Genomic DNA, 16,698 nt, shown 5'->3' on the forward strand with positions numbered 1-16,698 from the left:
TAACCTGTCTCTTGTAAGCATGTTTCGTACGTGTTAAGCATAATCATTAAAATTGTTAGCTGGAGCAAGATTTTCTATGCTTTTGTTGGTTATTTACTTTATTGGATTTGCACTCATAGAACCTGCTAAGTAATATTTATACTTGAGTGAGATTCCTAAGATTCATAGTGAGAGGTTCCGTAAAGTATGAAAGGTGTTCCGATAAAGGCGACATTTTACATTCACTTATCATATCCAAACTTTGGTGGCAAAAGCTCGAGTATCATTGGTCAATTAAGGAAGCATTTTTTTTTTTCAGCTCTTCTCCGCGAAATTCCATTAATTGATTTGAATGTGAAACTAAGCCTATACTAGATTATTAACTAAAATTGACAACATTAACGCACTTAATGAGATCTCTTTACATATAGGGAAGTAAAAATTTTCCGAAAAAATTGCTTGGTTCAATTCGGTTTTAAAGGTAAAGAGAGATGTAAGCACAAAATTTAAAAATGTTTCCGAATTTAATGCTTCAGATCGGGAATGGATTGCGGTTGTGAAACGAAAGGCAATACGGCATCAATAGCCTCATGCTAACAGAGAGTGTGTGAGCATTTAAATTTGGATGACTTGATGATGAAGAAGTATAGACTCCTACGTAGAAATTTGCATCGTCGTCTCTTGGGGATAACAGCACAAAAGCAGATCAGTTTGATGATTTGAAGACAGGCTTTCGGCCTGGCCTATGGTGCCTATGCAAAGATGCACTAAGCGAAACATCTCGTATTCTGAGATATAGGAGAGGGATGTCAACTCTTTCTTTTGGATTTCTTTTCTTAAAGGATATCATTATTTGTTGAGATTTAAATACTTTCCTTTATATACGTAACGTATTGAGACTACTCTGCTGTCGGCGACCGTAACTTTTTTTTCTTTTATTACGGGGTTTTCATACGTGGTTGGTGCATTTCTGCATCCTGAGTGAACTACCCTACTTAGCCATTACACAATTGTCTCCCTATGAATAAAGTGTAGATTTTTTCCGTGCTGAACTCTCAGAGAGTTAAAAAATAAAAAAGAAAAAAAAATTCTTAAACCTTTCTCGATTTTCCAGTTTTAGTTTTCTCTCTTTACTCTCTTTAAGGTAAATACTGGATTTTTTTCTTTCATTCATTGTATTCTCATTGATATATTGCGATCTTGTCTTGGAAATTATTGAGTGTTTTCGATAACTGACGAAATGTCACTCAAAATGAAAGCTCATTAAATGGAGAGCTTGGACGAAATAAACAAACACACGCGAACGTATATCTCTCCCCAATATCTAATAAAATTGACGACGACGACGACGACGATGATGATGATGGTGATGATGATGATTAATAAAACAATAATAATACGAAACAATGGTAGCAGCATACGAAACACGATACTTTGCTAAACTGCTAAGCTAACTGTGTTTATAAGTAAGAATAAGTGTCCAGACGAGATTATGTGAAAACGTTAAAAGCAGTCGCGTAACTAAATGGCGGTAAAGATGCACAAACAGTTGAGAAGTGTTACGATAAAAAGCAAAATAAATAAATAAGTTTTTTGAGTGGAAAAATAATAAAACAACATCTATGATATATACGCAGAAAATATTTTTTTTTTGAAACGACAAACGCGTTTACGGCGTCTTAGATGAAACACGACCTGATTGTTAATGTGTTTTATTAAGTGAAAAGCAAAGCAAAAACAAAAAAAAAAAAAAAAAAAAAAAAAAAAAACGCCGTATTTAAGCGAATTTTTTTAAATATTTTTTTGTTGTTTTTTTTTTTGGTTTTTCGTGCAAACGTTTATTTTATTATTGAAATTTGAAAAAAAGTGTGTCAGAAAATGGTGGAAACAGCGACCACAACGACCATAACGCATGTAACGAGTACCACACCTGTACCACCACCACCAACAACCACTCCCACTGCTCATAACATCTCAATCGCGACCAGTTCCACTGCAACACTAGCCAGTTCTCGTCAAAATGATGAGGTTACTAGAGGCATTTTCAATTTGAAAATTATTGTCTTTCTCCTATTATTGCCATTAATATTGTTTGCGGTATTTTTAAAACATCTGCTGGATTATCTCTTCGCTTTGAATCTTAAAGAAAAAGATGTTACGGGAAAAGTAGCTCTGGTAAGATCCATAAGTAGATAACACATTACTGATATGCTATTTGCAATAAAAACAAGTTGCCCTTATTGTTGGAATTGTGAAAGCGTCTAAAAACCATCTTATATGATATGGTTAAACGACAGACCAAATAATGTCTCTTTCGAACCGAATTATTGATACCTTTCGCAACTCCGTTTAACTTTCGTGTTTCATTACAAAAAGAAATACGCGAAAGAGAAAAAGTGAACGTAAACCGATCTAACTCAGAATGGTACGCGTACGGAGGGCATTGTCGAAACTCGTTTGGGCCTATTTACGATAAATATGTGCGCCTAATTGAGAGCATAAGAAATTTCAAGTATTTTTGTTCTAAATTGTTTACACGACTTTAAAGTTTTTAATAATGACGAACTAATTGCGAGTAGTGCGTGCAACTCGAATGATTCTTATTTACGTGGGATTTCTTATCAAGGGGATACCTGGCAAATAGTTCCCTGGAAAAAAGTCTCGTTAATGATGAGCATGTGTTGAGAAACAGAACGAATCGATTAAAAACTCATGTTGAACACATATTTATCGCAAAGCAGATGTCCGACGATTACAAACTCAACATTAAAACGATTGTACTCTCCGTTAATGGGGATGATATAAGAAAAAAAAAAAAAAAAAACAAAATCGTGGTTTCATTTTTTCTCTTCAAGTTGCTTATCAATAACGTCATCGAACTAACAACCACAACAAGTTTTTTCTTGAAATTTATTTCAGTTTTACTTTACGTGAACCAGGGACGGACAATTGTGTCTGCGTTTTTTTTTTTTTTTTTTTTTTTTGTAAATTTTAAAAAAACCAAAACCTTTTTTAAAAAAAAAAAAAAAAAAACCCTCAAAACCCTTTGCCGAGTATAGTGTTAATTAATGATAAATTCTTCTCTGGGTGTGGTTCTATTATTCATACATTATGTTTGGAAAAATTTCATATCTTTTTATATATATATATATATACATATATATACATAGGTAATTGATTTCAAAGGTTTATGTTTATTAAAAGCCGTAAACAAATTCGCAATGGGACAAACTTGCACAACCAGTCAACAGTCGTCTTCTTCGTAGAGTGTGTGTCTTCGCCTATGCGTGTATTGCGATCTTATTTAAAAACAGCTCAACACAGACTTATTAGTGCATTGCAGCGAATCGTAAGCACCGCAATCGCATTGATAATATAGACAAACAAACGTAATGAAGCTTTTTTTGTCAGCGCGAATTATGGCGTCAGTTGATCCACCAATATCCACTGCAGTATTACGTTATTTGCATAAAAATTTAGAAAATTTCATTTAGCAATTTATAGCTTGTTAATATCAAGCACGAAGGCATTGGCCAAGCTCCAGATTTTTAGTCAAATTTCTTTCGATACCTGACAAGCGCATGGGCAAAGGAATAGGTAAATGGGTTCAGAGTTTTGCTCTGAGCGAAAATGTTTTCCATCTCTCAGTATCTGCTTTACATGCACTCACATCTATGTTACATACGATGTGACAAAGCTAATATGCCAACATATTTTGTTTACACTTACAATAGAAAAATGTAATTATTCTCCTCGCAAATAATTTTTTAGTTATTTTGTTTTATTAAATTTTTGTTTACAAATCACTTTTCATACTCACGGCGTACGTGCATTAAGTTTATGATCTCGTACATCGCGGCCGGTATATTCCTTAACCCTAATGAGATTTCGAAAATTTGTATTATATTAAAAATTAAGTGAAATTGTCTGCTTGAAGGAGTTCACAGTCTCCTTTTCTTCTTCTTGGATATAAACTTATAATTTAAAGATTAAATGAAACAGCGAAACCTTACTCTTAAAACTTGTATTTGTTAGAGCAAATCATTTCAAGTCTCTTGCTTCTTTCAAATCGTTCCGGTTTTCCATTCGATATTGTGTTTAAAGTTAACCAAATTTGAAACTATATAAGCACATGGTAGAAGCCTTGTGGTTCGATTTAAGTTACTTTAAAACTTCTCTCAGGTTTTATTGTGTTCTTACCTAAGCATGTCTAGCACAGTACAGAGCTCTCTCTTTAAGATAATCGCAATCAAAAGGAGTTGTTCGCCATCTCACATATTGTACATTATATGTAAGAAAAACAGACTTTAAGATACTGGAGGAATAGAGCTAGGAGAGCCTTTCCATACACATTTCCATGAACATTAGTGTAGAAGTTACAGTTGTTTTAATGATTCGACATTTATTTTTGTGAAGTAGATAAAACTGAATTTCTTGTGTAGCGTAACGGTCGGAATGTTTGAGAATTTTGGCATATTTCGTTTGAAGTTAATTCGTTAAAACCATCTAAGCATCCTACGGATTCGTCAAGAGTAGCGAGATCTATTTGGCGCCTTACGAACTTATTGGATGGCATGTTATACATCTGAGTCAGCAATGCAATGTAGTGCAAACTTCACCCTCTATTGTCTTCTGTGTAAGTTTAAGAAGAACATAATTTCATTAAGCGAAAAGTACTGTATTTAAACAATTGTTTATATTCTCTGTTAACGGTAAATAGCGAAAATTGCTTCTGCAGTCAACTCTCAATATTAGCTAGACTTTTATAATACTCTTTTGGGACAGGGTATATTAAGTTTGTGCGGACACATGTAACACTTAGAAGGGTTTAAGATGGATCCACCTTTTATTATACCGACCTATTCAGAATCATTTTCTGTATCTCCGTCTAGGGTCTGTTCATATATTTTTGTGTTCAACCTTCAGGTCTCAATTTTTGAGACAGTTTGATGAAGTTTGACGTGCACTGACGTGCTTGGTTCTGCTAAGGAAATTTTTTAAGCCCTTTCTTATATAATTTTTCCTACGGAAACTGGATCTCTAGTGTACGAAAAGATCTAATTTTTAATATATCATGATGAAAATTGATTCAGTATAGTAAATTGATAAATGAATCAACCAATATTGATCAAGTACGTCAATTTTCTCGCCAGAAAGGCTTCATTGTGAATGTTTTGTAATGCATATTTGTTCATAATAGTAAGCTGGGCCATTTTCTTGGACTCCACTCCATATAAGGTACCCTTTAAATAGTTGGCAAATCCTTCGGAACAAGGTTTAATTTTTAATATTTTATGATGAAAGTTGGATATGGGTTCATAGTAGCAATTTAGCAAAAAAATTAGATTCCAACATATGCAGGGGTTATCATGAAAAGCAAGCGCTTATATGGAAAAGAAGTTTTGAGTCTTAGTCAACTAGAAAGTAGCGCCGAAAATATTTGAAATTTGCATACATGTGTACATGTGTATGCACGCGTAGGAATGCCAAGTTCAATTTGAAATTATTTAAATACATAACAAATGTTCGACAAATTAAATGCAAAGTAAATTTGTTTTTTTTTTTTTTTCTTTCTCTTTTAACTTTCAATTAATTGAATTTTATAAGTTCACAAGCACATATGCATGATGTAACAATGTTTACTCATATTTGTATTCGAGATATGGAGATTTAAAAATTCTGATCAAGGGATTGCATTTATTGTATCATTTGATTAATTATTTAATTAAATAAATGCAATAAAGTTTTTTTTAAACGATCGATCTCTCGACCGCACATTCCCTGCCCCGACCATTTCTGTTTAATGTTTAGAATGCGAATCGACATGAGCTTTAAAACTATCAACTACAGCATGGTTCGGCTGATAGCTAACGAGGATGGAGTAGAGTAGAGTGCTCAAGTATTTAATAATCTTCGACTTAATGACGGCATCATCTACTTGAAAGTCAATCAAGTTAGATTTCCAAATTATATTGTCTCCACATTCTTCGGATAGGATCATTGTTACCATAGTTATGATGCAGTTAACATAAGACACATGGAAAAGTCACATCTCTTTGTCTTTGAGAGACGAACATTTGCTTGGGTAGTTAACGATGTACCTTTAGATTTTATGCTCTTCGTTCATTTAAATAAGCTCTGAAGTGCAACGCCTGCCTTTCTGCTTCCGTTATGTTAAATAGAAGATCAACTATAATAGCAACTCATTTGTTTAAATTTTAAACTAACTTATCTTGACCCTGAGGGTAATATCTATTTTAGTTTATACATTACAGTCAACCTCATAGTATTTTGATTTTTTTTTTTCCTCTTTTTTAACCATCACATCACGATATGAATTTTAGTTGCTTAAGAGAATCTTGGGATTAGTTAATTAGTTTATTATTGTTTTACCACAAATTTATTGAAAATGTGATCTAAAATAATTAAAAATGTATCTCAAGCTTACCGCGTGACAAGGCTGCGGTTAAGAAGGCGTAAGTATTTTCCAAGCATTAAGATGGTGTTTATGAGTGAAATAAGAATATTTCGCTTTTGTATCATAAACTCGGTAATATTGATATATAGATGGACAAATGGACTAAATGTTTGACTGACTGAATCTAGTTGAACTAGGAAAGTGAAAAATAAATTGCTATTTGTACAGCTAAATAGGTAGATGACGGACAGATAAAAGCAATCTTCAGCTAATAGATATTTACATGATCGAGAGGTGGACGAGCACGGTTTAATAAACTCAGTACTTCATAATTGTTTTACATCTAATGACTAAGTGTAGCTGAGTGCGCATGGATTTTCGTCATCTTGTCGTCTGTATTTAAGAAACATGCAAGTTTTCCAATTTTCTCTAAAAAAAAAAAAAAAGAAAAAAAAATGCGAATTAGTTGCATAAATCCACAATTCTTAATTGATGATGATCGCAGGAGACCGATTTAAGGCAATTATAACTTCTTCGTAATTGATTAATAAATTGATGAAAATCGAGAAAAATTGCATGACTATCCATTCAAGCAAGCTGACTGACTTCACTGATTGACTTAAATCATTTTTGTTTTCGCATATCATGAATACCATAGTAAATTTCGTATACTTTTATGTTCCGATCTTTAAATATATTTCATTCGTAAGCCATAATATAGTTTCTTTTTTTTTAATTTACTTACACTTACGTAGGTTAAAAGTCATCGTTTTTCGATCGCTTACTATAATTGATATGATAAGCGCTACTATTCGTACAAAGTATATATATGTATGTATAATAAAATTGAAGAAAAGGTTATATGTGTGTGTCATTAGCAATTAATTAAGATTCAAAAAACTGAGTGAATGCCGGGTCTTTATCTATATATATATATAGGTGACTGAGTGACTAGTTTATAAAAGATAATAAGTGAATGAATGAATGCAAATAAAATACATAAATTTATGGGTTGTGAGAGAGATTTTAATAATAATGACAACAACAACAAAAATAACAACAAGAATAACAATGACAATTACAACTATAATAATTATAACAATAACAATAGTAGTTAATGAGTCATTATTGCTCTAAGCACAAATTAATTGCAAACAGTAGAAGAACCGAGAACATGATTTTATTGAAAGCGTATGAAAGGTATGTATGTATGTATGTATGTATGTAAGTGCATGTATATGTAAGAAAAGAATTGTTTGTTTTTATTTTTGAGAAATTTTTCAAACAATACAGAAATGAACTGAAAGCAAATAACATAGAATCAAGGAGAATTTATGAACATAATGCAGGTAAAAAAGTAGATTACGTTGGCAAATAGATTCGTTCGTTATATCGCATATCCAGAGACCGGCAAGATGGTCCAACTTTTGGACTTTTTGTTCGTTTCCGTTATAAGTAATAGCAGTAACGCTGTTAATTAGCAACAATTTGACTGCCTGCTCGCTCCTTCATTCGCATTCTGTGTACGGGCAAGGATTCTCTTAATAGTTTCCCGATATGGTGTTGCTTTCTCTCAAACGTTTGCAACGCAGAGGCATAAGCAATTCTTTGTTTATAAATGCGTACCCGGTACGGGTATATATATAATTGGATATGTACGAAACAAACCAAACAGGTAGGTATGTATAGGTTATATGTGGCAAATATAATTCGTTCTCCTTCCATTGGTTATCCCATTCGTAATGTTCGCCAAACGCTCCGACAAATTTCAATGAAAATTTTTATATTCAGAAATATGAAGAAATTTTTTGTTATTAAAAAGAGTTACATACATAATAGGAATAATTAGAGATACGGATAATTTGCCGTTATCTAATTTTCTTCTTATTTATACATTTATCAATTTTATTTGCTTACACATATATTTGACATAATTGTGCAACTTTTCACGTCACATATGTGTATTCTAGAATGTTCTAGAATATCTTGCAGTAGTGTAGAATATTCCAGAATTTCTCTTCATATGTCATGTCATAGCATATATTCCTTGATATTTATTAAAGAAATAAGTGGCTATAAAATTAACATTTCTTCGCTACGAAATAAATGATGGAAGGAAAACAAATCGCATTTTTTACCTACCGAGTGTTTGTGTATACACACTTATGTGTATATCACATGCGTTACTTTGCAAACGTTTGAGCGAATTTGGTGACATATCAGGAACGTAGTAACTGAATCTTCACCCACACAAAGAGTGAGAATGAAGCAGAAAGCAGTCAAATAGCTAATAATTAACAGCTTTACTACTGCCATTGGTCGCAGACACAGAGAAGAAGTCCGTAATAATCTCCTAGTTTGAATTTTAAACATAATGTTCGACTACCTTGTCGTTTAGTTGTCTTTGGTGCATCGCTATTAAACAACTAAAAACATTGTAGTTAAGCAAAGATGATCATTACTTACTCCCTTCGCATCACTTATTTATTTTTCTTTTCATGAAAAAATACTAAAAATTATATTCTGTTTTCATGGGAACCAATATAGGTGAACGGGCTTGTAGCGTGAACTCGTATAATCGAAATTTAGAAAAAATTAATTTTTTTTGTCAAAGAAATTTTTATTGTACACCTATTTTCGTTATAATGTATTAAAATTTATACCACGGTGCCATTTAAAGCTTACATTTCATGAGAGCTCTTTGAGGGATGGTATCCAAACAAATAGATATACGTGATCCAAATTTGGTACCGATGCTTTTCACGTCAAAGTACTATTATGAGTCAATTGTTATTATAAAACTTCCTATTGCTATGTAAGAGCTTACTTTTCTAAGAAGTGGTTATATGGGAAGTGTTTTCAAAGAATTGGCCAATCCGTTCCAGACTTTTTACATAGATTTTCAGGACGACTAAATGCTACTATTTGGCGATATTACAAATTTGCGAAGCTTTTGTAAATTTATGACAACTTTTTCAAATTAAAAATTTAGTTCGGGCATGGTTCGTAGGAATAGGTCCGGTCTCTTGTTAATAGGGTTCATTTTCCGTCAAAGCACTCTAGTATAGAAATTTTCGTCAAAATATCTCAAATACATACCTATGAACTTCTAGGTTGAGCACAGAGATGCAGGGACAGACATCAGACGAGCACACAAGCTCAAATCGATTCAGATACAGAAAATAATTCTGAATCGTTTGATGTAACGAAAAACGCGGATGTATCTTAAGTCTGCCTGGGCACTACATACATCGTCGCGCATTCAATATGACCTGTGCCAGAAATGTTGTAGGGTGTAAGAGGCTGGTTGCAAAATTTCTAGAAAACTGGATTAGCTAGATTACCTGCAGCTCTTTACCGTTGTGCAAAAGTGAAACTTAAACATAGTCGACTTGAGATGAGCCTTTTCAATCCACTGAATTCCTAAGCGATAAGATGAAAGATAATAATTTCACCTTTCCATTTATAGCATCCAGATATTTGTTTAGGAGACCCTGTAAGATGATTACTGCTCTCCACAAAAATAATTCGAAATAAGTTCTGTTCCAAGTGCTTAACTATTTCTCAATTGACGCCATCGCAAATGAAGTGACGATTCCGTGAATTACTTTAAAAGATTTTTCTCTTTCGCATTTTTATGCGTCGATAGGATGAGTTTTGTATCGTTAAAAAGCTACAACACGTTATGAAAATTCTTTCAGATTTTGTGCTTTTGCGTTGCTTGTTATCATTACTTTTTCTTTTTTTTTTTTGGAATAATATTTTAGGTGACCGGCGGGGGTAGTGGATTGGGAAGAGAAATTGCTATTGAATTGGCACGTAAAGGATGTAAACTTGCTGTAGTTGATGTCAATTCGAAAGGATGTTACGAAACTGTAGATATCATTTCGAAAATTCCACGCAGTATAGCCAAAGCGTATAAGGTATGCATTCCGTTTATTTTTATTTTTTCGCAGTGATTTTTATTCATTTCAAAGAATTTAATTTAAAGGATTTTTTTTTTTTGATTTTTTGTTTTATTTTATAAAAGACGGATGTTTCTTCGCCACGTGAATTGCAGTTGATGGCTGTTAAAATTGAAAAAGAACTTGGTCCCGTAGATATTTTGATCAATAATGCCTCATTGATGCCGATGACATCAACACCGCAGTTGAAAAACGATGAAATTGAAAGAATTATTTCCGTTAACTTGGGCTCTTATATAATGGTACGTGATTTTCTTTTACGATTTTCATATGAAGTTTAAATTAAAAATTTTACTCGTATGTATATTTTTCGTCAAAATCATATATACACACATATCTTTATCTTGCTTGTTTTCCTTTATTTAATAGACTACAAAAGAATTCCTTCCAAAAATGATTGCACGAAAATCTGGTCATGTTCTTGCTGTCGCCGCTTTATCAGGTAAAATGAAAATTAACTTTTTTTTTCTTGCGACTTTGACATATTATTAAATCTGAATTGTCGCAGGAGTACAATCAGTTATATGGAAAACGCAGTGATAGCTTATCTTAAACAAAAACGGGTCAAATATTTGGAATATTATGGTACTACAGTACAAAATTTTTGAAAAATTCTTGAAATCTTAACGCAAATGAGTTGATATATTATTTTAAAGCCTAAAATGTATACAACTCCTGCACGCTTTCTTTTACATGATGCTAAATAAATATTTGATACGTTTTCGAACTCGCGGAACTTTGTGGACGCTTTAAAAGCACTTGAAGAATGAATCAATAGAGTATTAAATTTTATTCAAGCAACTAGATCAAACATTATAGTCGGGCTGGGGTGACCATTAAATACCCTGTACCGCAATGTATGACACAACTCTAATTTTTGCCATAAAACACAAAAATTATACCTTGCTTTTGTCATAATGAAATTGTGCGTTAAAAATTAGCCCCCTTTCTAGGTAAGGGTATACTTTCCGTGAGAAGTTCAAAAATTGAGGTACGCGTTTAAAATTCAGCACAATTCACTTTTATATCAAATTATTATTATGGCGCAATTTCCATCAGAATATATTAACACTTCGACTTTTTCCCCCAGGAAAAGCAAAAATTTGCGTGAAAATCCTTATAAAAGGTAGAATCCACAAATAGTCATACATGGTCTAAATTTTGTAGATTTAATTTTTATATCAAATTACTATTATGACACAATTTTCATATTAGCATATTACAATGTAGATTTTTCTGTCCTGTAAAGGATTAATTTACGTGAAAATCTATATATAGGATAGGATCCAAAAAATAGCTCGAGATGGTCGATATTTGGTAAAGTTATTTTTTTTTTTATCTTAAATAGCTATTATGATCTGATTTTCATCATGCGGCATTGAAAGTTACACCTTTTCGTCATATGATCTCCAGTTTTCCTTATATGAGAGGAGGTTCAAAAAACTGCCAGAGTATGTCCGAAGTTTGCACACCACTTTAAGCTGCCGAAATATTATTCTTTCGTTACTTTTGTCGAAAAATTTTGAAAATTGCAATTTTTTCCATATAACCGCTTATCAAAATAGGGCGTTATATGTGGAGTGGTTGAACCAGTACACCGACCCAAATCATTTCCAATAGCGTTCGTCCTTGAGTCAAACCATGCTAGTATACGAAATTTCATCAAAATATCTCAAATATTGCGACTTGTAGCTTGAACATAAACACACATGGACAGACATCAGACAGACAGACGAACAGAAAAGCTTTGATAAAAGGTGGGTTCATCTTAAGCACTTCTGCGTGTTACATACATCCGCGCCAACATACTTTGCAAGGTATAAACAGCCAAAAGTCGTAGCTGCTAATGCTTATCCTATTCTTTGCATAATCTACATCCTATTTTTATACTCTACACCACTTGTGTCGATGTATGCAGCACGCAAAAGAATTTAAGATAGACCCACCTTTCATTATATTCGTCGATTCAGAATCCTTTTTTGCATCGATTTAAGCTTGTCTATTAGTCCGTCCTGTGTTCTTGTGTTCAACCTATAGGCCGTAATTTTTGACATATGTTGATGAAATTTGGTGTACCGACGTGTTTCGACCCAAGGACGAACGCTATTGAAAATGATTCGTACCTGATCACATCACCGGTCACTTGCCATGTCAATAAATGAATAACTGTAGCTAGTTAGTAATAACATATTTAAGATTTTTGGTCTTAATTTCTTTACTTTTTTATGCGTTGCACTTGTTCCTAAACATGATCTGTAAACTGAAAGGGTTAGTTTTTCATTTTAAATTTTCCAGCATTGATCATTTCAACTCCAAATGATTAACAGACAGCTAGATGGACAGACGGATGGATGGATGACTAAGTCGTATCAGAGTCTTATGCGGGGGCTATAAACAGAATAATAAAGTTTACATAAACCATTTCACGAAGCGCATTGAACTTAAAAGAAAGCACCAGTGAAATTAGCCAAAGTTAGTTTACCTTCAAGCTTGCTATGCTTTTTAGGGAAACATGAACAGTCGCGGAAATAGTAAGAGGATTCTTTCTGTTAGCATTGTAACAGCTGTCACAATAGTCTTTTAACGAAAGGTTAACCTGGCGGTATGCTATTTGTCTGGCCAGCTCAACTCCTTCAGTTTTCTCATTTTTCCAATGTTTCCACTTTGAAGTTGAAAGTAACATAAATACTATCTTATTCTTTTACTCCTTCTCTTCCCAATTACTACTGGGTCCATACATTCAACGGACATAGCCTGGCGGCTGATCAAAAGAAAGTACCTGAGTTTTTAATTTTGCAAAAAATCGCTTACACTTCTGACATGCTAGGAACGTGACATTTTTTGTTTTTTGGAACCGTCGAGAAATTTAAGTAGGACACCAAAGCGTTAAGAATAGATTCGCTGGAATTAAGTCCACCAATTAAGAAATGCATTGAAAATCATCTTTATCTGCTGCCATTCTCCATAACGGAAAAAGTGATATGAGCTGCTCGTGTTCTTTGTCCTCAAGTAATTGCTTCTTTAAGTAACAGCTTGGCAGTTCTTAAGGAGAAACTTCAAAATGAAATTTTTATTTTCGCATTATATCTCGCATTTTATATCAATTTATCAATTTACTTTCTAGGTCTTGTGCCTTTACCGGGAGCTGGAATTTATTCTGCAACAAAATATGGAATTATGGGGTTTATGGAAGCGTTAAGAAGCGAACTGCGTCTCTCTGATTGTGATTACGTTCGCACTACGGTGGCCAACACGTACATGATGAGGACAAGTGGCGATTTACATTTACTCAGCGACGCTGGGTTAGTGTTTTAAAAAATGCATTTCCTTCTGGATAAAATTGTTATGAAAACACGCACTCACGTCCGCACACACACACACACACACATACGCACGCGTACTCTTTATGAAAATTACATCGACTTACAGCAAAGTCATCGTAATTGATTTGTTAATGATTTTTATTACTGACAATCTGTGAACTTTTTTTCTTACTCATTACACCAAAAATAAGCTTAGATTAAACAAGTTATTCCATTTGTAACACTTAAGAATAAACAACGAAGCTGTCATGAAATCAGTAAGAAATTATTTGATATTTTATATCTTATATGATATTATATCTAATATTAAGTTTTTGGGTGCGCTTACAGGCGAGAACAATGAATTAGATATTCCGAGTTACAGTAAAGCGTGACAGCGTTGAGAAAACTATTGAGGCCTGTTAGAAGATATAACTTTCACAATTTCTTATCTCATATTCGTTTAAGCAGAAATAAGTCGAGTTAACCGGGAATTTTATCCGTGAACTAAACTTAAATCACTTATTAAAATTTGTAGTATTCTTTGACGAAATTTTCACAATCCTGGCAATTTTATGAATAACGTTCAAAGCACATCTAGTAGTTATGTGCTAAAATCTGAATCAAGCCCAACTTAAGTTCAGCATTATTTAACAAACTTTTGGAGACTCCCAAGTAAATGTTAATATAACAATAGCCATTTCGAAGGCGAGTTCTGATACTTTTTCACGACTTACAAGAGGCATAGGTGGTCTTGTACCAGGCAATCGATCTCCTCCTTCCTGATTTCGAGTAATCACTTGACTACATCATCTCCTTACTCTCTACATTAATTTCTCCGCAGTTCATTAAAATTGCATCATTTTTTTCGAATAGTATTTCGAGTAATAGTAGCCTTGGAATGAATAATTATTGGATAGTAGATCTTCAAAACTACTCCTTCTGACTGCTTTTCATAATAAAACGTACTTAGAAGCAATATAGTTTGCACAGTTTGATAGCCTGCACGATATTCGCTTTAAAGCGAATGCAACTTTCTTACTTGTTATCTCGTTCTCGTCTTTTTGTCTTTTTGCATTTTGTAATTTTCATGTTTTGTTTTTTTTCTTTTTACGTTTTTTTATTCCTTCTTATATACTATGCTGCTGTAATTGCGTGGCGCACGTGCATTGTCTGTGGTGTTATAGAATTTCGAGTAGTTATCCTGGCTTACCTACAACATATGTTTCAGAAAAAATTGTCCGTGGCATGCTGCTCAATGAGCGTATGGTGTACGTGCCAAAAATATTTGCCTTAAGTGTCTGGTTACTCAGGTAAATGCTTTCATATATTAACAAATAAACAAACATACACATATATGTGATCTACTATTGTACACTACACAAGTGTCACTCTGCTTATTTTCGATGCATTCAAACGCAGACAACAATGTAATGTTTACTCCCTTGTGTTGTGCCTCAATATACGGACATTGCAAAATTTTCAATGTGTGTTTATCAAGAAAGAAGCAAAAAAATAAAAGGTAGAAGGACTTAATTGAATTATAAAACAACAACAAATAAAAACATTACAGTAGCAACAACAAGATAATGTTACATGTTGACTGTTTCTATGCATCGTTTTGTTTTTTGCTTTTCTTTCTTTTTTTTTTTCTTTTTTTTTTTCTTCATAAGCGGTTGGCTTTTCTGTTTTGTTTTCATTATGGTTTTTTCTTCTTTTCATTTTATTTTTTTTTTTGAACAGATTATTGCCTACCAAGTGGCAAGATTACATGCTATTACGTTTTTATAGTTTCGATGTTCGCAGCTCACATTTATTCTACTGGAAGTAAGCGAAATGTGCCAAAAATGATTTTAAAATTAAATGAATTAAATAATAATAATATTTAATCGAAAAGTGCTTTAATTTGTTAAGATGTTAGGGCCATTGAGTATCGTTTCTCAATTCGATTATTAACATTTTCAACATAGCATTCATTCCACTACATTCAACATTTGCATTTGCATTTCAATAAAGCAGGGAAGTCTTCATGTTTTTCACTCGTGTGTTAATTGAATTAAAAATTAAATTTTTGTTTTGAAAAACGATAAGATTTGAAAGTGCTCTGACATGAATATTCATATATATATATATATATCCTAAGTTTAGGCTTAAGAATGAACATTTTTTTTCAATAAAAGTTTTTTGTTCATATGTGTTGATCAAAATATAATGAGAATTTTTGAAATTTTTTAAAAACTATTTAATATTTATTATCTATATATAATATAATTATATTGAAGTCTCGTCATTCTCAATAAATCAGCCATTGGTTGAAGAACAAGCTTCCCTTAGTGTCATTTTCACTTTAAGAATTATGAAAAGCCAAAGTGCATACTGTTACGGTATCGAAAGGAGTGTGCGTGATGAATCACGAATTCTTGCAAAGGTCGTAAAGGTTTGTATTAGAAAGCAGAAGAAGTCGCCCCAATGATTGCGCGACACATTAAAGGACTTGCAAACGGAAATATCAAAGGCAAGCATATATATTGTTACGAAAATCCCAAATCCAGTTAATTCCAGCTAAGTAATTTTCCCTAAATGCACATACGTAGGCCCGTCATGCAGCTGCAGGCCGATGAAAACATTTAAGGAATATAATTGTAAACAAATACTCCTACTATGAAGGAATGTAATTGTAAATAAAAGAACTTTGAAGTGTATTTCTCTTGAACAATATATCCACGGTCTAGTGACACGGGCTGTATCTTACAAGAGCGAATTTTATCACAGTATATAGATAATCTCTTTTACTTTCACGTACTTCTTGATAGTGATAGTCATTCTTTATTATGAAGAAGAATTTATTTTTTGAATTTCTCAGATTCCGTTAAGACGACCAGATGTCACACAACCTTCTGTACCTTTCCAGATACGTACCATATTGATCGTTTTTGATTTCTATCAGAGGTGTTCAACGCGTCAATCTAAAAATTTTCCATATTTTTTGATCAATTTATAAGCGATTTAAACCACTTAAATATTGTTTGCATAG

General features: G+C 32.9%; 1 protein-coding gene across 1 annotated transcript; it reads left to right on the forward strand.

Annotated features, from left to right (window-relative positions):
• Nucleotides 1-1,768: 1,768 nt before the first annotated feature.
• On the forward strand, nucleotides 1,769-15,797 carry LOC119641943 (estradiol 17-beta-dehydrogenase 11-like). The gene is made up of 7 exons (XM_038040871.1): nucleotides 1,769-2,154; nucleotides 10,165-10,320; nucleotides 10,428-10,604; nucleotides 10,732-10,804; nucleotides 13,487-13,664; nucleotides 14,852-14,977; nucleotides 15,408-15,797. Exons 1-7 carry the CDS (start codon nucleotides 1,858-1,860, stop codon nucleotides 15,493-15,495), a joined length of 1,095 nt encoding a protein of 364 aa, XP_037896799.1. The 5' UTR covers nucleotides 1,769-1,857; the 3' UTR covers nucleotides 15,496-15,797.
• Nucleotides 15,798-16,698: the final 901 nt, after the last annotated feature.

This window comes from Glossina fuscipes, unplaced genomic scaffold (genome assembly GCF_014805625.2).
Source record: "Glossina fuscipes isolate IAEA_lab_2018 unplaced genomic scaffold, Yale_Gfus_2 197, whole genome shotgun sequence".
Classification (NCBI taxonomy): Eukaryota; Metazoa; Arthropoda; class Insecta; order Diptera; family Glossinidae; genus Glossina; species Glossina fuscipes.